Source organism: Tyto alba, unplaced genomic scaffold (genome assembly GCF_018691265.1).
Source record: "Tyto alba isolate M040663 unplaced genomic scaffold, T.alba_DEE_v4.0 Super-Scaffold_12, whole genome shotgun sequence".
Taxonomy (NCBI): domain Eukaryota; kingdom Metazoa; phylum Chordata; class Aves; order Strigiformes; family Tytonidae; genus Tyto; species Tyto alba.
Window position 1 is genome coordinate 1,188,008 of NW_024881274.1, and position 23,590 is coordinate 1,211,597.

At 48.0% G+C, this 23,590-nt stretch overlaps 2 protein-coding genes across 2 annotated transcripts; one reads left to right on the top strand and one right to left on the bottom strand.

Annotated features, from left to right (window-relative positions):
- Nucleotides 1–1,954: 1,954 nt before the first annotated feature.
- On the bottom strand, nucleotides 1,955–2,359 carry LOC122152803 (feather keratin 1-like). Its single transcript, XM_042787104.1, has one exon. The coding sequence runs from the start codon at nucleotides 2,357–2,359 to the stop codon at nucleotides 1,955–1,957; it is 405 nt and encodes a 134-aa protein (XP_042643038.1).
- A 6,113-nt stretch (nucleotides 2,360–8,472) lies between these two features.
- On the top strand, nucleotides 8,473–18,326 carry LOC104366693 (gametocyte-specific factor 1). The gene is made up of 7 exons (XM_032996540.2): nucleotides 8,473–8,614; nucleotides 10,419–10,516; nucleotides 12,747–12,873; nucleotides 13,876–13,962; nucleotides 14,414–14,471; nucleotides 15,436–15,516; nucleotides 18,098–18,326. The coding sequence occupies exons 1-7, from the start codon at nucleotides 8,593–8,595 to the stop codon at nucleotides 18,141–18,143; spliced, it is 519 nt and encodes a 172-aa protein (XP_032852431.1). The 5' UTR covers nucleotides 8,473–8,592; the 3' UTR covers nucleotides 18,144–18,326.
- Nucleotides 18,327–23,590: the final 5,264 nt, after the last annotated feature.

Genomic DNA, 23,590 nt, shown 5'->3' on the forward strand with positions numbered 1-23,590 from the left:
ACCCTAACCGCAGCATTCTGAAAGGGAGGGACACAGTGCAGTGGGCTGCCTTGTCACAGAGTTTTATTATTATTATTATGCAATCCTAAAATGGTTTTGGTTGGAGGAGACCTTTAAAGACCATCTAGTCTGACCCCTCTGCCTTGGGCAGAGATATCTGTCGCTACATCTCATTACTCAGAGCTCCGTCAGAAGTGACTTTGATCACTTCCAGTGATGGGGCATCTCATCATTCTCTGGGCAACATTTGCCAGTGTCTCGCCACCTTCATCAAAATAAATTTCTTCCTTATGTCCAATCTACGTCTACCCTGTTTGACGGTAAAAGCGCTGTTCTTTTACTACAGGCCTTGATAAAGTCTCTCTTTGCCTTCCTTATAAGTCCCGTTTATATCTCTGAATGACTGCAAGAAGGTCTCACCAGAGCCTTCTCTACTCCCAAGTGAAAAAACCCAAGCCCCTAGGCATTTCTTCATAGGAGGGTTGGTGTATCCCTCCCATCATTTTTGAGGCCCTTCTCTGGACCTGCTCTAAGAGGCCCGTGTCTTTTCCATACTGGGGACCTGAGACTGGGTGTAGTTGTGCAGGTGGAGCCTAATGTGAAGGGACTAGAAGCAGAGAAGCTGGTGGGTGCTTAGTGCTTGCCGGGGTCAGGACCCCACACAGCCCCCCGGGCAGTGAATGTCCCCCTTGCCCTGCTCCTTGCCGGTCTGTGCCCGGGTCTTCGTGGGAAGGTTTCTGGAGAGAGGGAGGGAGGGAGAGACGCGGGGCAGGTGCTGGCTGGGTGTCTCAAAGGTCTGTCCAGGAGCTCTCCAAAGCAGCGCGGTGACCAGCAGCAAAGGCTTCAGAGAGGCTTGCAGGGGAGGAAGGGGGAGCTGCTGAGGTGCTGCAGGACACAGCTGGGCAAGATGACACATGTGCACCCAGAGCCCCAGATGTCAGCTGGCTTGGGATCAGCCAGCCCTGTCTCCCACACGTCCTTCAGCCCCTGACAAGCACAGTCCCAAAGCAGGGCCGGGGAAAGGTGCTTTTGCAGTATCCCCATCAAAAGAGGTGTGACTGCCAGCACTGTTCCCAGGCACCACGGACTCTCATCAACATCCTGAGCTACCAGAGCCACACCGTAGCCAGGAGACCGATGGGTGCAATGATCCCACTCTGCTCAGCACTTGGCTGGTGGCATCTAGAACACTGCGTCGAGGTTTGGGCTGTAACGCACAAACGTCCTTGACCAAGTGGTGTGAGTTCAGCTGAGGGTGCACAGCATGGTGAGGAGGCCAGAGAGCTTCCTTGGGGAGGAAAGTCTGAGGGCCCAGGGCTGGCGGAATGTGGAGAAGTGAATGCTTTGGTGGGAGAGCTCAAAGCATCTTTGGGGGAGCTACGTCCATCAAACTGCATTGGGTGATTGTATCCAGCCCCAGACAGGCAAAGAAGTTTGGAAAGCAATCGGATGTCCACCAGATGCGTGACTAAGTACACTCAAAGCAGGTCTGTGTCAACAGTCACTGCACAGCCACCCCTAACAACCCCTTCCCTAAACCTGTCCTGTGCACCATGTGTCTCCCTGGGCATCTTGGGAGAGCCTCTGCAGGGGAAAGGATGACACAGAGGCATGGGCTGGGATGCAGCACAACTTTAATGTGTGAAATGATGTAAACGAGGTCAGTGTGAGTGCCATCTCCATGGAAAAGCGCAGCGGGGACAGAGAGGTGCATGTGCACCACGGCTGTGGCAGAGATCCCAACAGGTGTCCATCTGCAACAAGCCCCACAGAGGGAGCAGGGCCAGCAGGGCCTCCCTAGGCTGGCTTTGTGGGGCTCCCAGCCCCGGGCAGCACAAGGCAACAAGGACACGGGAGGGAAAGGAGAGAGTGGAAGAAGGGGAGGGCAGCGGTGGACCGTGATCTCAGAGAGCCTGGGCTGGCCCCATTCTTTTAGAAGGGGTGCTGATGTTGCTCAACCGCTCTGAGAACAAGAACCCAATGCTCCGTCCCCAGTCCGGTAGCATCTTGTGGGTCCCCGAGGCCCTTCCCCAGGGCCGTCGCCGGCAGATTTAGCAGGGGAGGCACCTCTTGAGCGACTGCCCAAGCCGGAGAGGCCAAAGCCCCCGGAGGAGATGGGCACTCCCTCAGAGCTGAGGATGCTGCCGACGGCGGCGGAGGTGGAGGAGCCCACGGCAGTGCTCTGCGGGAAGGAGCTGAGGATGGGGCCGGGCAGGGTCACCACCACGGGGGAGGGCTGGATGACGATGGTGGAGTCCTGGCACTGCCTGACACAGGGCTCATTGCAGCTGTTGGCCAGCGGGGTTGGGCCGCAGGGCTGGCATGGCACGCAGGGCAGGCACCGGTTGTAGCAGGACATGTCTGGACAGTGGAGTCGAACCTGGGAGTGGGATCAGTGGAAATCAACACACAAGGGGTGGTTGAAGAGCAGCCTGTACCCCAGCGTGAGGAGACACACTTGTTGCTCAGGGGTGGTTCTGGGATGGGGTTGTTGGGGATGGCTTTGCAGTAGCTTTTACCGCAATGATTGTTAACTCTCACTGCATGGTCCTTCCCTCTGTGGACACTCCAGACACATACAGTCAGGAAGACGTGTGTTTCTCTGTGGAAGTTATGGCTGCATGGGGCACATGGAGATCCTTCACCATTCCCAATAGAGGAGAGGGTGGGATATGGTGCAGTGGGCCCCCTTCATGCACCAACATTTGCAGGTGAGGAAGGCATCCATGGCTCCTCCTGTGTCCCTTGCCATCAGGCCCAGCTTTGTTGAGCCTCTGTCCAGAATTGCCCTCTTGGCCTCAGTCCACATGCTGTGAAAGCGGTGTGTGGCCACTCCCAAGCTTGGTTGAGGATCCTGGTCTATGGAAGTCCCTGGGACAGCAGCAGGCCAAGATCTTGTGGAGGGGAGAAAAGGGAATTCCTCTTGCTCTGGATGCCACTGTGCTGGAGGGGAAAGGCTCAGGTAGAAAACGTTCCCAGAGAGTAGCAGGAGTGAGAATGAGGTGAATAGGTTCACAGTGCACATGATCCTCCTGCTTCCATTTATGCAGTGGGTTTCCTGGGGGAAGTTTCTGGAGAGACACTGAGGGTAAGGAGAAAGGCAGGGGCTTGTTGCCAATTATTCTTTAAGGGGAGCCTGGAAGGTCTCCAAAGCAGTGCTGTCACCAGCCGAAAAGACTGCATAGAGGGTTGCAGCTGAGGAAGGCAAGCTGCTCAACTGCTTCAGGACATTCCCGAGCATGATGATGCAGGAACCTTTCAGAGACCTAATCAGCAGTTGTCTTGGTAGCAGAGACACTGTCAACCTTCTCCACACACATCTTCCAGCCCCTTGCAAGCTGTCCTGGTTTAATTCCAACCAGCAACTAAGCACCACTCACTCACTTCTCACCCCCCACCAGTGTGGGATGGGGATAAGAATCAGAAAGAAAATAGAAATGTTGAGATTAAAAGTTTAATAATTGAAATAAAATAAAATATAATGATAATAACCATAATATCAATGAAAAGGAAGATAACAAAAAGAGAAATAAAACCCCAGAAAAGACAAGTGATGCACAATGCAACTGCTCACCACCTGCTGACCAATCCCCGATCAGATATTGGCCGCTCCCAGCCAACGCACCCACCAGTTTTTATACTGACCGTGACACCCTATGCTATGGAATACCCCTTTGGCTAGTTCAGGTCAGCTCCCCTGACTACGTTCCCTGCCAGCTTCTTGTGCACCCCCTTACTGGCAGAGCATGGGAAACCAAAAAATCATTGATTTAGGATTAGCACTACTTAGCAACAACTAAACCATCAGTGTGTTATGAATATTAATCTTATACTAAATCCAAAATACAGCACTGTACCAGCTACTGGAAAGAAAATTAACTCCCTCCCAGACAAAAACAGGACACAAGAAAATGCTCAAATGCGAGTCAAGAAAAAGTGTTCTGCTGGAGAACTACATCAATATAAGCATGTCCTTCAATGGAGAGATATTCCCACTGTGGGCAGGGTCTGCTGTGGGGGCAGGCGCTAATCAGTCTAAGAAGCAGACACACATGGCTCAGCTTCCTTGGCTGAATTCACACCACCATGTACCCCTGAATTTGGGAGATCCTTTTCTCTATCTCCATAGTTGGAGAGCAAGACATAGTATCCAGCACTTCAAGGCTTGTCAAGACAGACTGCCAGCAAGCGAGGAGCTGCTTTCCCTTCTGCTTGCCTTTTTCTGCAAGAAAAACAAGAAGAGGTGAAGGTCAAATGTGGAAAAAAGAAAGGCAAAGGCAAGGCAAGATGCACTGCTGCTCAGGATGAGTTTTGCAGAAATCATGCATGCTCTGTCACCGAGTGATCTGTGACTGTGAAGAGGCAGTTTCCTGTCGGTTCTCCCAGTGACTTTGAGAGTGGAGCACAGCTCATCCTTGTACCAGCAATGGCTGTTTTAGATTCTGCAGCCCAACAGGCAGCTCAGGGGACAGGTATCCAAGAAACATGTCAACCATTCCCTGACTGGGGACCATTCTGTAAATGAGGATAAAAAGAGTCATGCCTGTGTGCAGACGCTTGAGTTTACATAATGGTCAGAGTTGGTTTATGGTCTACATTTGTGAAGATGAGAGATACGCCACTGCAAGATCAAGCATGCAGGGAGACATCTCAATCCTTTGGCAGACTTAGTCCATCTTGGACTCCTGGAAACTAAGATTTTACATATCTTTGCAGATAAAAGGACAGGAAGAGGCAAGCCTCTCTGTGCTTGAAAATGGCTTGTTAATATTTCCATTCAAGAGAAGCCTATGCTGTTCTTCTGATCTACCATTATGATTCTATAAAAGCACTATCTCTTGTACTTTAAGATGATTCTGCTGTTGCTACTAACAGAGAGCACTGGTAAATCTTCAGTTACTTCCTGTAACTAAATTAGGCAGGGCAGGACCTGAAAACCTTGGCCAGTAACTTCTAACTAAAACAGTGGGAAACCCTCTAGTGTATCTTCTTCCACTCAAGGAAATCTAAGGATTGAAGGTCAGTTCCTTTTGCTCACAACCCTATAAGTCTCCTCATTTGAAGTCAGTTCCTAGAAGGGGCTATTGCCTTGAGGACATGTGGGCTGTGAGCATATATTGTCCAGGAAGGATAGAAGTAGAGGCAGAATGATGGAGAAGAGAATGTTTTCGGCTCTATAGCAAATGGTTCCCAAAATCTCATTTAGAGCAAGAAAATTAAAAAGTGTTGGTGTTGTTGAAGAAAAACTACCTAGGTCCTAAGTTAGAAGCTGTTCACACTCCCATCCCTTCCCTGTCTCACTACTGAGAAAACCAGTTCAGCTGCATCAGGTATTCATTCACTTTAGATGGAGTGGGGAATGTGTAGGAGGACATACCAATGGAAAGCAAGTTTTGTAAGAAAATACTGACCATGATGCTGGCCAGGATTGTGTGTTGGTGCAGCATATGTCAGAGCAGTGACCATGAACATCACTGTCATGGATATAATCTTCCTAGCATGATGAATGCCAGGAGGACCATGCAGTAAAAAATATTTGCGGTGTGTGACTTACCCAGCAGAATGGTGGATGGGAGTAGATGAGTTCCATGCCACCATGCTGTGATGCTGGCCTGTTTTTACCAGGAAACTTTGCAGTGGAGCAACACTGTGGAATCTATACTGACCTCCAAAGAGCAGCAAACTCTTTTCAGATGGTGGTTGTCTCTTCCTGCCCTGAAAAAAAAAGCAGGGACTGGAGGGAGAAGTGAAGACCACACAGCAGTGGAAAACACCTCTTTGTTGTAAAAAGAGCAAAAAATTAGCAAAAGACAAAACCCCAGTGTTTCCCATACGATCTGCAGCTCAGAATCTAAGTTTTGTAACCATGATCACTATTGCTATAACCAAATTTGTGGTTGCTTAGTTCTAGGGTAGAACTATTGTATTGTTAAGATTTATGACCAACACAATGTTGATCTGAAACCATGCTGTAGAAAATACCTATTTCTGTGTCCTTTAAGTGAACTTAGCTCATGTCTTGGTTTGGGCTGAAATAGAGTTAATATTCCTTTTCAGGGACTAGATGAGTGCTGTGTTTTGGATTTAGCTTTGGGTTTGGTATGGGAAGAATGCTGATAGCACACTGATGTTTTCAGCTGCTACTGAGACTTCAAGGACTCTCTGACTCCCCATGTTCTGCCCGTGCGCAAGGGCACAGGGAGCAGGGAGGGAGCACGGCCACAGCACCTGACCCTAATTGGGCAATGAAATATTCCATATCATGGAACGTCATGCTCACTATATAAAGGAGGGGTGGCTGGGAATGAGCTCTCTCGCTTCCAGGATTGCGATTGTGGGATCTTGGTATCTCGGGGTCGCTGGCCGGGAACGGGCTGGGGATTGGTCAGCGGGTGGGGAGCAATTACGCTGTACATTGCCTGTTTATATATTTCTTTTTTTTCCCCTATCATCGTCATTGTTCTCACTTTATTGCCATTATTAAACTGTTCTTATCTCAGCTGGCGAGTCTCCCTTCACCCCTCTAATCGCCTCCCCCATTCCCAGGCTGGGGAGGGGGAAGGGAGGGTGACCAGCTGCGGGGGTTGGTTGCCAACCAGGCTCAAACCACAACAGCTCATTATAATATGAAGACCACACCTCTGTATCTTAAGTTACCCCCCTCTTCATGAAGCCCCTCACCCTCTGTGCATGTGTACATTAATAGGTAGATCCTATGACTTTAAATGAAAGCAAGGAAAAAAACTGGCCAATAGATGATATTGTGATAAAATACTAACCAATAGTTATGCACAGAGCCACATGTTTGCGTGTTCAGAATCAAAAAAATATGGGGTGTGTGTGTATGTAACAGTGTGCTGGCCACTTTGGATGCCTAGCACCCTTTTCTGTGCAGAACTGTAACAAACACAAGTATCTCAACTCTGTGTTGATTGGCTCTTTGCAGGCCGGGTGAAGAGCCTTGGTTTTGGGACATCTTCCAGTCATTCAGGTTTTCTTCCCTCATCCCTGAAAGGCAGTATGTATCATCAGGGCAGGGAGCAGAGCATGTCTGTGTCCCTGGGAGCTCATGAACCCCGTAACCACCCATCTTCCACGCGCGTTCATCCTCTCCAGGCCTGTGTGTGCAATCCACATGAGCCAGCGCTCAAGCAGATGCTGTGCTCTAACCCCTGGGCTGCACCCCCATCCTGCAGCTGAAGGGACCGGGGTGGCGGTTTGCAGAATCCAGGTGCCTGCGTCGGCAACATTCTGTTTCAAAAAAGTGTCTCTCCATTCATTTCTACATTCACTGGACATTCCTATTTTGGTTGCAAAATGAGGCACTCAAAAGCAAGTGGTTTTGAATGGGGAGAGGAAGCTGCAGGGATCTCTGATTTAATTCGACAGTAAAACCTCTGGTTTTTTCCTCCTGCGTCGCGCGTGCCAAAGAGCAGGGTGTAAAAACACGGCCCTTCTTTGAAGCTCTTCGCTCAGAGCCTTCAACGTAGGAGCCCTGTGGGAGCTGAAATCAAGCAGGGGTAACCAAACCACCTTGTTCCAAACATCTGGAAACAGTCGTGTGATAAGTAATAGAAGAATTTTGCTTTCACTAAAAGTAATTAAACAATTACTTCTTAGGCTAAAGCTATTATTAGTACAATGATCCAAATTTTAAGAAAAGTAAAAGACTTTACTACTGGGAAAAGGGTGGAATTGATCTGAGGAAACACCAACCCAACAGCCCGCCCTCTTGGGATGCTCATCAAGATGGTCCATATCACAGGGCGGTAACTCCTTTGCAATGGAATAAGAACAGAATGGGCCATCTCTGGTATCCCTTGTCCTTGAGATAAGAGAGGAACTGAAACCACTGAGCCATAAAGACAAAGGAGCTGCAAATTGGCCCAGACTTGAAGGACAAGGTGTAGGTGACCACAGGGCTGAAGAAAGAAGATTGTAGAAGCCAGGAGGCGTGCCGAAGGTGTTGAAACCTGTAGCTGGGTGGATAAAAGGGGGTTTGAAACTTAAACAATTTGGTGAGCCTGGATGGAGCTGCGACTCCTCGGCCACCCCAGCGCTGCATTTGCTCTCTTACCTTAATAAAGATTCATTAATCCGTATTTGGATGTGATTGGCCTTAATCTACCTGTAACAGTCGGGCGGGTCAGGGCACCCCCCCGGGCTGCGGGGCTCCACTGTGCCCGTGGCCGCCTTCCAGCCCCCTCTCGGCGGCAGCCTCCTGCGAGACTTCCAGGGCACGGACACCCTCCCCCTCCCCCGGGAAAGGGTTTCGGGCTCGCAGTCCCCGCCTCGGGCGCCGGTGCCGAGGGGGCCGGCGACCCTCGGGGCGCGGTTTGGGTTGAGGGAGGCGGGCGGGCCCGCGCCGCCGGGGCCGCGGCAGGAGGAGCCCGGCACAGCCCCACGTCGCCGTGTTGCCCCGGCAACCGCTCCACGGCGGGAGGGGGGAGGGCGCTAGGGAACAGTCGCTCAGGCGTAAGGGCGGCGAGTGGGACGAGGGCCCAGTTCTGTGAGGGGCAGGAGTGGCCCCGGCCCCGGCCCCTGACCCTGACCCTGACCCTGACCCTGACCCTGACCCTGACCCTCTCCGCCATGGAGCTGGAGGATGATTTCGGTGAGGCGCGAGCTGGGGTCTGTGCGGAGGGAAGGCGGCCCCCCCCCCCCCCCCCCCCCCCCCCCTCCCTTCGTGGTCGATCTGGGCCCGTCTGTGCGTGCTGTGTCTGAGCCAGGCAGGCTCCGGTGAGGTTGTTGTTTGTTATAACTAGACCGCTGTTATATGTGTTTTCCAGACCAGGTGCGTTTCTGGTGTGGATGGGGTCTGGCCTTTAGGAAATAGCAGGGTAAATTCACTCGGTTTGGTTAAAGAGCTGCTCCTGTCCGTCATAAGCCTCGGCTGACTCCAGGCACATCTTCAGGGTCGCTGTGGGTTTGTGTTCGCGTGTGGAGTGGCTGGGGACCGGGATCTGGTTTGCACATGGCATTGCTGTGGTGCTGCTGAGGCTTTGCCCGCTGCAGCCGTTAACTGCATCCATTTACCTGATCAGGGCTGCTCCTGTGATTTTTTTTTTTTTTTGTTTGCTGTTTTATGTACTGTTGTGAGGGCTTTCCTCTTCCTCTGGTACTTGTCTGTCTCCTTTCTTTTACTGATAATGCACTTAGAGTGATCTTGTGTTGAGCCACTTCACTGAGAGAAGCCATTTCTGATTGCTCTTCTAGGGGCACTTGAACCAGTAGAGAGTTTGTCAGCTCTTCATGATTAAGTCTTTAGTTTCCATCTGTTCTAATGACCTAATCTGGCTGATGGAGGTGAGAGATGCTCACAGGTGACAGAGCTGACAGCAGCACTGCACAGCTGAGATGGAAAGAAGCGTGAGGTCTGCCCTTCCTTCCTCACAGCATGAAGTCTGCTCACTCTGACCTGTGGAACATCTTAACTAGTGGTCAGCCTGTGGCCTGACAGAGTTCCCTGACTTGGCTGTTGAGGCAATTGAGCATCAACGCATGTGTAAGAGAAGGGGAGAGGCTAAAACAGCAGCGGCCCATACTTAGATCTGTTTAAGCTACTGCATAATCCTAAATGTGCTAAAAGCCTGTGCAAAAAGAGGGGCAGAGCAGAAAAGATGAAGGAAGCCTGGTCTGGCTCCCTGGTGTGTACCCCACAAACAGACCCACAGGCAGCAAAGGGGATCTGTGTCATCTTCTGGCTGTCTCTCTTCCTCACAGAGAATATGGAAATATGCTTTTTTAAACAGATATGTTAATATGTTAATGTATTTTATCTATAGATAGATAAAAAATATATATCACATATGCATGCACTCATGCTGCTTCACTGTTCATTCTTAGGTGTTTTAGCTGGTTTAGTAACTCCTCAGCTTCTAAATAATTGTATGGCTTATGAAAAATTTAATTTAGAAGTCACGTGCACCATGTTAGGCACACTGCTTCGTCTGAAATGAAACTAAATTGCCTGGCATTCCTCCTCCAGCAAAAGTAGCTGTTGATGAAAAAAATACTTGGTTCAGACTGACAATGTTCCTGAAGGCACTGATGGGTGTGTCATCATCCCACTGATTCTCCTTTGAGATAGCTGGAAAAGTACTGCTGTTCTCATTCACTTTGAGTGTGGTTACCTACCTAATATGGTAATTTAAAGAGTTGTTATGCTCAGTGCTACTGACTATTACCTGTTTTGACTAACATCCCAGTCACCACAAACTTCAAAATGAATTTGTTTGGGTATGCAAAACAAGTGCCTGCCCTAATGAATGGTTTCAAACTAAGAACAACTGGTTTAACTCCCTGAGATCATAGCACTGATGTGATGGTATGTTTTTTTTCTTGCTTAGATATATTAATGATGCTAGATCTTGTCTTTCTAATTAGTTTTTTTTCTCTCTGTTTTTCTGGTTTACTAGATGTTTTGGATCCAGAGAGATTAATACAATGTCCATATAATAAACATCATCGAATCAGAGCCTGTCGGTTTCCCTATCACCTTGTAAAGTGTAGGAAGGTAAGCTGGACTGCCAAACACGGCACTGAATGGGAGCAATTATGTGCGTGAAAATATGATGTGCATGTTCTCATTCTTGTTGCATTTTCTGGCTGACTGGAGTAAGTTCCCAACAAATATCCTTGTTTATCCTTTATTTCATATAGCGTTATTATTTGTTTAGTAATAGCTTCAAGCATGTTATTTTACCCAAGACCGGTGTGGCTCTGTTGGGATAGAGATTCTTCACAGTTAGGTCAGGGACGAAATTCTGGTCTCTTCCAGCAGTTCACATGGAGGCCAGGGACATTTTTCCACTTAAAGTTGAAGAGAGAACTCCCGTCTGAGTTGTGTGCACCCCTTCTGGCTAGTCAGGGTAGAAGTGTTGTGATGTTGCAATTCATTAAGTGCTGGAGATGCAGCTGCCTAGCAGAGGGGTTATTTGAAGGTTTCACTAGTAACTATTTAATGTCCATCTGCAGAAACTGCACATCCTATGCTCAGCACATATGGGAGAGGTTTTTTCCCCCCTCTCCATCTTTTATGCAGAATTTGAATACAAATAATTTATTAGGAAGCATTCTTTCCTATTCTGTGTTGTCCTGATCATTTGTTTTCTTTAAACCTGTCAAGTGCTAGCATATGACTGGGTTTTTGCTGAGACCTTTTAAAACCCAATTGTTCCTCTTTAAGATTACCAAGAAATTTGCCAGAGTTTTTAAAATAGTGTAACAGTACTGTGCCTTCCAGTTAAGATGCAGTTGTGCGGTGTGTGTCCTGGTATCAATACTTATAAACAGTTCACTCTGGTAGAGCTAATGCCTTGAAAAATATTAAGTAACAAATGAAAATAGTGGGCAGAGCTAAGTGGCAAGTACCTCCATCTTTCCAACATTCAAGAGGGCTGAAATGTTTCTTGCTGACCCCCTGCAAACTCTTACAAGAATGTGCATGTGAGCTAGGTGAACAGTGTTGGCAAGTAAGCTTTTAACCATGTTGGTTTTGTCTTTGTGTTGCATAACTGATGACCAGACAGTTTTGGCAAGCCTAGTTAGGAGGGTAAGGTAAGATAGTAATCACCAGTCAGACAGTTGGTGTCTGTAAACCATTAGCAGAAGGGCTCAGGGATTATCATCTCATCCATCTGAAGATGCCACTGTGTGACTATTTACTGTGGCAAGCATCTGGGCTGAGGTTGTCCTTCTTCCTTGGTAATTTGCTGACTTTCCTTTGTGTACCCTATGCATAAAATCCAATTAAATGCTTCCACCTGGCTCAGCTTCCTATTGATTTGTGCGGAATGCAGCCCAGCCACACAAATGGGGACACTGCAAGCAGAACAAGTTGAATCCTCTCAGCCTGAACTGCATAGAGAAGCTTCTGCTACATGGCCAGAATAGCTTACTCAGGCTAGTTGAAGCAAACAATGGACACGAGGGCACAGCAACCCTGGCTGTATAGACCAGGCAATGACAACTGCCATGGATGTGCCTGCAGCCTGTGCTGCAGTCCTGTATCGGCCACAGTGAGCAGCACCTGTACAAGGCACTTCTGCCCCTGCATTTGCTGCAGGCGCCAGGTCTGACCCCTGACCAGCAGAGCTGCATCAGCCAGAACCAGGCAGGCACTGGTACAGTGGCACAGTTGTGCTTTTCCCAATAAAGGCTGTATCTTTGCAGGGAGTGGGCTAATTTACCATAGTGACAGCTGAGCGCTTCCAGAGGAACCTGTGTCTGTGATAATGTTGTACTTGAATGTTAATCCTGCAGTGCTGAAGTCTGCAGGTGGAATGCTACCAAACCCCCTAGCTGTTTTGAAAGGTTTAAGGAATTTCTCTGCCTTTGTGCCTGCTTATTTAAAAAATACCTGAATGGTTTAGATTTGCCTGACATCTCCCCCACATTGTTTTTAAAATAGTTTAATCTGTGCTTTAAACCATGCAGCCATATTTCCAGTGTTGCAGCAAATTATGGGGAGTTTAGCTGAGGGTGTATTTCATTTCAGTGAACTCAAGGGTGGCTGAGCTTCACAGTGAATTGTGGTTTAAAGAACAGTCATGTTAGTTTCCCCTTGCATTTTTAGCAAATGTCCGAACAATATATTGCCATTCCTTGTTTAGTCTTGTTTTTTTTTTTTTTTTCAAAGTGATATCACAAATATTCTTGTTTGTTTTTTTTTTTTTTCTATGGGCTAGCAAGAAATAAGTGAACTTGAGAGATATGACACGTGATTTTGTTTTTTTCTTGTCTAGAGCTACCCTGAAGTTGCAAAGAAATTGGCCACATGCCCCTTCAATGCTCGCCATCTAGTTCCTCAGGCTGACCTCAGCAATCACATATTGAAGTGCAATGACAAAGGGTTAATTGAGCAAGATATAGGTAAGAGAACCACCTGTGCCCTGAGATGTTTGTTCACCCTGGGGACTGAGGTCTCCTGTTTGTGAGGCTAGCTCATAGAATAACTGAAAAGTGGGAGCCAAATTACTGTCTATAGTTTTGTGTGACGTAGCATCTTTGGGGAAACTTGAGTCTTACTTGCTTTGATTTATTGGTTACATTCATGAGACTATTGCAGAGACTATTGCAGAAGCTCCTGGTAGGCCTTGCACATATTTTGTTACCAGGCTTGTTGAATAAAAAGGTTTTACACTAGACTGTGCATGTTGAAGTACCTCCAGCAGGAGCTGGGGTGCTTTAATGACCACAAGGACAGGCCTGTCTTCTTCTAGAGCTGATCTCCCTTTGTTGAGGCTTGACCACTGATGCCATGTGAAAAGTTCATTTCTACCAGACAAGTATCTGAGCTATGGAAACCCCTGCAGCTGTTCTCCAGGGCAACCTGCATAGTTCACCAAGAGATGGGGCAGCTCCTCTTCCAAGCTGCTCTTCTGCTGCACTTGCTTCATCTGCCCTACAATTAAGACTTCAGTCTTCTGCCCAGTGAGACAAGGTGGGAGGGGGGCTGTCCAAAACGCCCAAAATATTAGGAAGGCATCCTGTGCTGTGCAGTGTCTTTTCCATCCCCTGCAGTGGCTCTTTAAGTATTGCCACGCTGAAGACCAGATATATCGTTTTCTTTATTCTGTAGAGTTGCACCAAGGCTAGCAGTGATGCCTGCATTCATGCAAGCAGGCTTCCTCTTCACTCAAGCATTCCTGCCGCAAAGTTCCAGGGAGCAGAGTCTTCTCATGTTCACTGAAAAAGGCTAATTCAAAGTTGCTTAATTTCATATCAACACCTGGCTCTTGGGTGTACCTAACCTGTTTGCATTGTGCAGGATTTCCTCTAAAGCCAAGAGGTGTTTTACAACTTGATCCAAAGCACTTAATGTCTCTGAAGCAGGATTGACTGCCAGTCACTGAGTTTTCTCTCTTCCTGAAGTGAATCAGTCCTCTGGCTTCCAAAGAGAGCAGATGAGTGCTACGAGCACATGGCAGGCACCTCCATGTGATGAAGACTGGGAAACAGGTGAGGAACTTCCCCATCTGCCACACTGCTGCTTTCTCCCTGGTCCTGTCCTTCCCCTCCACTTGGAACCGTGTGAATCCAGAGATGCTGTTCACTTAGGTCTCGCTTGTAGGATACTTTGCTTACACTCATTCCTAAAAACACACATCTCTCCACCCAGCAGGCTTTTGGTATGGAGAACTGTTCAACATGCCTGCCATAACCAGTATGGAGATGTCTTCCAAGCATCTGCTCTTTCTCAGATCAGCTTTTGTACCATATGTGCAATGATGACAACGAAGACATAATTTTTAAGTTCCTTAGTTAAATGACAGTGAAGCAAACCCATTCATCATTAGACCAACTTTTATTCCCTCTTGAACATGCAGAAATATGGCAGAGATATTCCTGATCTGATAGTAGTTGCTGGAGTTTCTTAGTTCTGAGCCACAACATTCCTTTCCTTTTGCAGAGTCGTTGGAGTCAGATTGTCCTTTTGTTTGGGGCATGACCAATTCTGGCATAAACAGGTAGTGAATGCGAGTTTGATTCTTGTCAACAGTGTTTTGTGTGGAGGAGTATTGCAACTTGCTCCCTACTCAGCCTTGATGGATGGATGTGGGCTGACTCTGCTGCTGTACAAACCCTGGGAGGAGGGATACTGATTAACAGTGAATGTTGTTAGGATGCTGGTTCAGTGTTACTTGCTGTCTTGTGTGACTGGCTGGTATAAGAAAAGGAAGCCCTTAGGAACAGAGATGCTTCCTGCTCTTGTATGCATGTGGCAGGGTGGTCTTCCTGCCTGTGGCCTGTGTTCTGATCCTGCTGGATGTCTGGGCAGTGTGCAGGGGAGAAAGGTGCTGTGCCTTTCTGCTGATGTTGGAAGTGTGGCCAGGTGCCTCTTCCTGGAGCCCTTTCAAATGGTTACCGAGCTTCTGTTGAGCTAATAGCTAGCAGCCTCTTGTGACCTCCTGTCACCTTAGATTTGGCAGATATGCTGGCACTAGGCCCCTATATTAGCAGAAATCTCCCCCTCTTGTCCTTTACAAAGCAAAATCACAGTGTGGGTTTGGGGGAGTGAGGAGTTTAATGGCCAGCTACGATGTGGATGGAGCAGCCTTGACTGGTTTCTTTGATCTGATAGGCTGTACACAAGATGTGATGGCAGCACCAGGCTTGCCAAAGCATATTTTAAGGTTTGTCCAAGCCTGTATGCAGCAGCAGTCCTGCACTTGACAGCTCTGCAGTTCTGCATGAGCTCAACCCTGATATACCTCTCCTTCCATAAGGGGTGACAGCCGTGCTATCTCATTTCACTTCTTACGCTTCTTGGGGAACTTTCTAGTGGTTAGAGCACATATAGCTCTTCTAAGCACCACCACCTCTGAGTGGCAAAGTTGAATCCCCTTATGTTCCTGCTCTCCTCCATGCTATAGTAAAATGCATAAATTTGAGCAAGTGCATTTGTCAGGAGAAGTAACTGAAGTCTTTCAGTTTCAGTACCACCTTTGAACAAAAGATTTGCTTGCCTGCAAGAGTACGTGTCCCTGAGTCCTTGCCGGATGCCTTATCATTGTAAGTACTATGCATATGGTTTTGGTACTGTGGCCTCTGTGGATTGTGACAGTTGCTGAAATCTCTGGCTGCAGCAGTGCATTCTGGCCAGCGCTGCACGGACAGGAGAGGTAGTATATAGCACCTGCCTCCTTTGAGAGCAGCTTCTGAGGGAATCTGATGCTTGGATCATCCTCTGTATCCTTTCTTTGAAGCATCCTCTATATTTATTTCATATTCTTGACAGGCCCCTCATTACAGTGGTCCAGTTTAAGCAACTGCTTCCCAGCCACCTTGGCTGTATCTCTAAACAAGTCCTTCTACACTATCTACACTAACTCCTTTCACCCCCCACTTTTGCCTGATTAAACCAAATTATTTCCTTGCTATGTGCAACTCTGCTGTCAGACACAACTAAGTCAGAGCAGAGGTAAAACTAGGGCTGCTTAAACCAGTACTACTGGGGGAAGAAAAAAATAATTAAATTGCATCTGGAGGTGGGAGAGAGGGAGCTTCTGTGTTGCTGTCTGATGCTGAAATCACAGACCATTATTTGCCATGAGCAGCAAAGTGAAAGCTTAAAGGTGCTTGTAGATAAGCCTTGTTGCCAAGGTGACAAGTGCTGCTTCAGCAAAGGCCATTCTCACTCAGGGGAGTAGAGGAAATTCTTATATTTTTCTCTGTCTTGTGCAAAAAACATGTCTTGCTCTTTTCGGAGTTTGGAGTATTAGCATCTCTTTCCCCTGGAATTCCATTCCCCCAGCACTAGATGACTCCCTTTCTAGGACAGTTGAGCTCCTGCTGATGGCAGATATTCTCTGAATCTGATGACAGGACTCTGTAGACTTGGCTGTTGCTGCATGATGTGTTTTTGCAACAGCTGAGTTGGTAAAACCATCCTTGGTTGCCAAATCTTTCCCAAGCATTCATTTCATAAATTACCCTCATCTTCATTTGGTCATCTGTATTACTGTTAAATGGATCGATAAATTTGCACACCTTCCCTCCTCAGACAGCAGTGAGTAGTTAATAGAAAAAAACACAGGGATTAGCAAGTCTCTGTTGTTTCACTTGTGAATGGCAGTGATGATGATCTGTGAAGTTCTGTTTGCTCCAGTGATTTGGAAACAGCAGGAGAGCTCTTTGGAAGTGATGATGGCTTTTAAGGGGTGGGAAGGGGGCTGATTTTAAGTAGAGGAGGTTAGGTTCCTAATCAGAGAAGTGATAGTGGGAAACAGAACATGGGGGGGGGGGGGGGGGGGGGGGGGGCTGTTGCATATACCACTAAAATCTTGTCCCTAGCTTGATGCTTGAAAACAAGCATGCACTTTTGCAAAAGAGGCCCTTTCAAAGTTGTGTTCTTCAGATGTTTTGTGCTAACCGTCCATGAAGGGATGCAGTTATGCTGGGGACATGAGGTAGAGGAAATGCCCTGCAAAAATGGCAGATTTGTGTGAATTCAGGGGTTGGTGTAGCAGGAACTATTATAGCCCCATTTCAGTGGAAGTCAGGAACCACACAACAGAGGAATTTCCAGGAATTTCTGCCCTTATCTTGGTTTGGGCTGAAATAGAGCTAATACTCCTTTTCAGGGACTAGATGAGTGCTGTGTTTTGGATTTAGCTTTGGGTTTGGTATGGGAAGAATGCTGATAGCACACTGATGTTTTCAGCTGCTACTGAGACTTGGACTCTCCGACTCTCCATGTCCTGCCCGTGCGCAAGGGCACAGGGAGCAGGGAGGGAGCACGGCCACAGCACCTGACCCTAATTGGGCAATGAAATATTCCATATCATGGAACGTCATGCTCACTATATAAAGGAGGGGTGGTTGGGAATGAGCTCTCTCGCTTCCAGGATTGCGATTGTGGGATCTTGGTATCTCGGGGTCGCTGGCCGGGAACGGGCTGGGGATTGGTCAGCGGGTGGGGAGCAATTACGCTGTACATTGCCTGTTTATATATTTCTTTTTTTTCCCCTATCATCGTCATTGTTCTCGTTTTATTGCCATTATTAAACTGTTCTTATCTCAGCTGGCGAGTTTCCCTTCACCCCTCTAATCGCCTCCCCCATTCCCAGGCGGGGAGGGGGAAGGGAGGGTGACCAGCTGCGGGGGTTGGTTGCCAACCAGGCTCAAACCACAACAACTATAAGCATGTGTCTTGGATCCACAAAGCAATGCTACATATTACTGTTCTCAGGATTATATGGTGACTTATGTGGAACAGAGTGATTTCTGTGGAACTTCTGCTAGGCATTTGGGAGAACATTTGGTTCTTTGCTGGGGAGGTGCAGAAAACTTTCTTTGCAGTAAGCTGTGGTCATAACATCTGTAGCTAGCAAAGTCATATTTGAGGGCCTGTTACAGCCTAGAGAGCATAAAGTAATTTCTGAGAGTTTCTCCAGCCTGTGAAGAGGCTGAGACTTCCTACTGCATAATATTTAATTAAAATCATCTGGATCAGCCAAACCTAGAAATACTTTTTCTGTGAATTAACATTTTATCTTGTCAGCATCTGAGTTTGTCCATATAGGATATGTAAGTGGACACTTTTGGTTTAAAACTACTTTGTCATTTACAGAGATTTCTGTTTTCTTCCTAGAAAGCATCCTGATCGCACCTTTGCAACTTCAAGCCTTAAGCCTTAACTTTATCATGTGGGTGCATGGTGGTTCAAGTCATACAATAATGGGGAGTCCTCTGTGAATTCCGTACAATGTGCATAATACCAAACAAGTGAAGTTTAAAGAGTACATTTAAGTACTTGTCTAGTTTCCATTAGAGTTGTGTAGTTTTCTAAGACTTGAAACACGTTTGAGAATTCTAACATAACTGTTCTTTGTTGGGGGGGGGGGGGGGGGTATGGCAGGGAAGGAGGAGGCAGGAATAGTTTAAATCACTAAAAGTACGTTTGGGACTCTGTAAATATTTGGATCCAGCAGTATATTTCTAAAAATTGATGTAAAGTACAAAATGGAATCTAAATATACAAATATGAAGAACTTAGAAACCAGATGTGGTACTTGTCTAGAAAGAAATCAATGCCTTTTACATCTTTAAAAGAACATTCCTCAAAATACTGAATTTCTACCATTTGTATTACTACCAATATAGAATAATACATGTTGACTAAAATGTGCAAAATTAGGTTTATTTTAAACTTTGATTCTCTCAAGATTCTTGTTGACAATATGAAATAAAAAGGTTATGAATACTCTTGGACTCATTTTATATTTCTAAAATGACGTCTGCAGTGATTTGTTACACTCCTGTTAAGTAAATGCTTACAGAGTAAGCCCTTCATTCAACCTCTATTTGATTTTTTTGTTGTCACTCTGAATGAAAGTGGTGACAAATGTCAGCTCTCTGATTGTTTCTGGTTTGACTGCATTATAATTTTACAGATAGATGCCATAATTGGGTCCCATTATCCTAAGCTTATTTAATTGCCCGCTGGTGAAAGACTGGCAATACTTCGTGCAGTAACAGTCTGCTTTTTGTTGGGTCTTGCCACTTGCCTGCACTGCAGGGGTGAGCTTCAAGTGTACCTGCTCCCAGGAGGCTCATTATCCCAGGCCCCAGCTCTTTGTCAGGTTGAGTCCTGGGAGATCACTGTTCTCCAATAGCCCTGCCTTCCTGGAAAGGACCAGATGGGCTTGGAAGAACATCCCCTGGCCACAATAATCAGGGGATGAGGGACCACAAGAAGTGGGTTTGTCTTGTAGAGTAGGTGTTGCCAACAGCTGACAGAGCTCTGACATCTGAAATCCCATATCCTTCTGGGCTACTTCCTCAAGCACATCCTGCACATGCCACTGCCTGTGAAGAGCAGAAAACATCATTTTACTGTTCCCTGCAGTGATTTGGGAATGTAAGATTAGCAGGCCATAAGGATGTAAATCACAAGGATGACCCTCCTCCTGCATTATGACTATTTAAAATCCCAGTATCATCTTACTGTGGGGCTGTTCTTACTGTTTTGTATATACTACAGGACAAGGAATATTTTTAAAAGTATGCCAAATGGCACCTACTCTTGAGTTGTCAGAGTCAGGGCTTTCATGTGACTATCACGGTAGTCACAGCTGCATATTCCTTTATTAAATCCTCAGTGTCTCTTGGGATGGGCAGGCTGTGCAGTGCTGCAGCCTTCACCCCCTTCCCAAGACGTAGATGTGTCCCTTGCCAGGAGAAGCTGATGCATGTGGGGAAATACCATCTGCTTTTGGCTGACTAGGGAGGGTCTGGCAGCACATGCCTGGGTGACTGCCCTAGCCTGAGTCTCTTGGTAGCTCAGCAGTGCCTGTGCCCACTGCGAGCACTCCTGTGAGTGCACCCTGCCTGCCAGGCCAATTCTGCCTTGTCTGAGTTAACAGCTCTGTGGCAATAGGACTGCTCTGACTAGAAATGTCTATGGAAAATCAGGATAGAAATGGTTTTGTGTTTGCAGTTGCTATGGGTGATTCAGGAGGGAGGGAAGGAGACAGCATTTACCTGTAGGCACAGATCCCTGTGTTGGGGAGCCTGGACACACTGGAGTGCCTTGTTGTTTTTCCTGGTGCCCACAGCCCTCTCTGGTGTCCGATGGGTCTCCCCACCCCTGATTTGCACCAGGCCACAGAGGTGCAGCAGCTCTGCTCAGTGGTGAGGTGCAACCCATGCTGGTGGTGCAGGTCCTGAACCCACAGACATCTCATGCTCTGCTTTGTCCCTGGGGCTCACTGTATGGCTCTGCAGAGGCTTTCTTGCACTGAAGGGCTCAGCCTGCAGTGCAGGACACTCCTGTGCTGTTGCTGTGTCCCCGCGGGGTTGGAGCACAGCCAGGTGCACAGGTTTGTGTGGGTCAGTGGGGAACCAGGTTGCTTGCACTTCGTGGGCTCAGTGCTCCCCATGGGCTGTGCTCTGGGCAGCGCAGCCAGCTCCCGACAGTCCCCGCTCTGGGGGCCCTGGCTTGCTGGGTCTTTGCTGAGTCATACCCTCCTCCACACCTTGGTGGCCTCATCTAGGGTACCCAGCACCTCTCTGCTTGGCCACTGGCTGCAGATGGAGCACGGACACCATGTGCAGGGTCTTCTGCCACTTCCCACACTGTCCCTGCTGTTCTCATCTGCAGGATGCAGCCCACGCTTTACCTCAGCAGAGCTGCAGTCCACTGGCACGGGAAAGTGTCCTTTCTCCAGCCTTCCATCTCCTCCCACCAGTTCCAGAGCCCTGAGGAAGTGATAAAGTCCCTTCTCTCCCCGCTCGCATGGCCAAAGCTAAGTTTGTTTGCTTTTCACTTCATTGTGTTGGGGGAAGAAGGGGGAGCTCTACCTTCAGCTGCACATCCTTTCAGAGTCAAGGTCTGGGTGGATGCCTTTGGTTCTTTCAGATTGCCCTTCTGGCACTCAGCAGTTTGCACCCCTGAGGCCTCTGGGCCCTCTGTTGCTGACTCCAGAAATCCATGCAATCCTCTGGTCGCAGCCAGTGGCACCCCTTTCTCCTCCTGTTTCCCTCCACTTTCCCCATGATCTAGACCTGACCACAGTGCCTGTAATCCCACGGCGATGCACTCGTGGCTGCAGCATGTCTGCGTGCATGGTTCTCATCCAATGTCTCTCCCTCCCCCAGCAGTTCAGACTGTGCTCTTTCCTCAGTGCTGTCTTCAGCTAATTGGGATTTGGGGTTGTTGCATTTGTTCCCAGGTGATGTCCAGGAGACCAGCACTGTCAGGTGTCCTCCCATCAAAGGTGGCAGCAATCCTTGTTACTGCAAATAAGCAGCTTTGAATATGATCGGTTAAATCCTGATTAGTCACTCTTGTAACCTAATCATCACACGTAAATACAGAGTCCTAGCCTGTATTGGCTCCCAGCCAGCGCAAAAGGGGAGAGGGTGAGAGAAAGGGAGGTAATACAGCAGAGTTTCCATCATGAGGGTGTTCATGAGCAAACATAAGGTGCTGGAGGTGGGAGAGAAGGGAACAGGTCTACCCGGTGGGGCCAGGAAACACCAGGTGCAAAAATACCCCTTCACACATATTGTGGAAGGTGAACAAACTCCTAGTGTTGTTTTGCCTTTGGAGTTCAGGGTCCACCTCCTTTGTTTGTGCTGTGGTCAGGAAGGCTAGAAGAGAAGAGCTGGGTGGTGCTGGGGACCCGGCTGTCCAGGGACTCTCCAGTTTTTGTGTTCTAGGTGTACCCCCCACTTTGCAGCAGCAGTTCAGCCTGAGTTACGCTGAGTTGCATGTGCGGTTTCCTTTAGCTCCCCAGGGAACCACCTCCTGCTTCTGACCTTCAGGTTCCAGCAGGAGAGACCGCCTGGGGTTACTGAAGGCAGCACAAAGTCTCCTTTTTCTGGCAGACCAGGCTCTGGCCCCAGATCTCAACTTTACAACCAAACCACAGTTAAGAAGTCATTTCCCCTTTCCTGGATTTCAGTCCAGGTTATAACTCATAAAACCAAAAGCATGGTTTCATCTTAGAGATCATTTACAAGTGCTTGCTCAGCAATAGGCTGGAGATCAAAGCAGCGGCTGCCTGGGCTGCCCACACAGCTGCAGAGCTGAGCATATTTCCTTCCGTAGCCAAACCATGCAGATGGGGTGTCTCCTGATGAGCCCCGACATGCACATTCCAGAGCAGATAGATTGAAACAGCCCATTTGCCTCCTGTCCAGTGTCTGGGAAGGACCTTCCTACACAGAGTTCCCAGCCCTGCCAGCGTGGGTGCCTCGTTGCAGCTCTTCCCCGTTCTCTGGCATGCACAGGTCACCGTGCGAAGGACCATGGCCATCATGTCTCATCCTTGATGCTGCGATGTCCCTGTCCTGGGAATGCTGCCCTGAGGCGCTGGGATCGCCGGTGTCACCCACCCGCTGCCCAGGCAGCTGTGCCTGGCCCAGCCAGCCCCCGCCACTTGGGCACCAGACCAGACAGGCACTTGCACGCTCATCCCAGAGCCCTGTCACCAAACCGGGCGGGAACCCAGGCTCTGCAGACAAAGTCCCTGAGGATTTCCACAGGGTTTTTCCCACCTGCGACTGGCCAGCCTGGCCGGGCCCTCGTCCCTGCCCGTGGGGAGGGGATGCACCAAGCCAGCTCCTGCGTCACTTTGGAGGTACCGTGATGGCCAAGGGCAGCAGCACGCCTTTGGTATGGCCGGCACAACTAATGTCTCGGACAATATACCTGCCCTATATTTTGCACGTCTGATAGCATCTGAAGTCTAGCCAGACTGTCATTTCTACTGCCCATTTCCAGAATGTTGATACGACTTACTGTTCTTCTCTGGTACCCAGTCGCTGTTTTATTCCACCCCCCCACTTCGCTCTTAGCTTTTCACTTCCCTAAATTAAGGTTCAAAGGGAAGTGGTAGAAGAACAAGAGCCAAATGATTGCCTGGGGAGTAGGAGGGCAGATTGCTGCCAAGAATCCCTCCAGGACAGAAGCAGCTCATGCTTGCTGGGTACAGAGAGAGCTGGCATTGGGCTGAGGGGCTGTGGGGGATGGGAGGGGTGCAGGGAAAGGCTTCAGCACCCAGAGGCCTTGGACAAGACAAAACAGTGAGGCAGAAGCACCCTCTGCAGACCAACCATAAAAATCTTTATATTATTTACACAGCTATTGTGAAAAACATGATACCATCACCTTTGGATTGTGTTACAGCTCACAGATTTTTTTCTTCCTCAGTTGAGGCATTCAATATTGCTACTATAGTCATGGGTGGTGTTACCATCGGTTTTTACTCTAAAGGAGGTTTTGAATTTGAACACATATTAGTTGTCATCGTGCATTATAGGGTTAACATTTGGAAACTGTATACATACATAGGCATACCTATTAAGCTTTGGTTACTAGACAAGTACTAACATCCTCTAGTACCTACCTGTACTATCTTCCTTCTAAATTAATTCTATCCCATTCAATCATAATCTATTATTCATTATCTCCCCCTCTAATCTCCATATACATTAAACAATTCACTCTGATTTTAACTGCTAAAGCTCTTTGTTTCAAAACTTTTACCCCTCTTATAGCACACTGCTGAGGCAACAACACTGCTTCTAGGCTTGAGCTGCTGCTTATACTGAAGTCCTTTAGGGACCACCCTAGAAG

Coding starts and splice junctions, on each gene's coding strand:
- LOC104366693 (XM_032996540.2), top strand. CDS start 8,593: ATGGAGCTGGAGGATGATTTCG. Junction 8,615..10,418: donor GGAGCTGGAGGATGATTTCG/GTGAGGCGCGAG, acceptor CTGGTTTACTAG/ATGTTTTGGATCCAGAGAGA. Junction 15,517..18,097: donor TTGCCGGATGCCTTATCATT/GTAAGTACTATG, acceptor TTTTCTTCCTAG/AAAGCATCCTGATCGCACCT.
- LOC122152803 (XM_042787104.1), bottom strand. CDS start 2,359: ATGTCCTGCTACAACCGGTGCCTGCCCTGCGTGCCATGCCAGCCCTGC.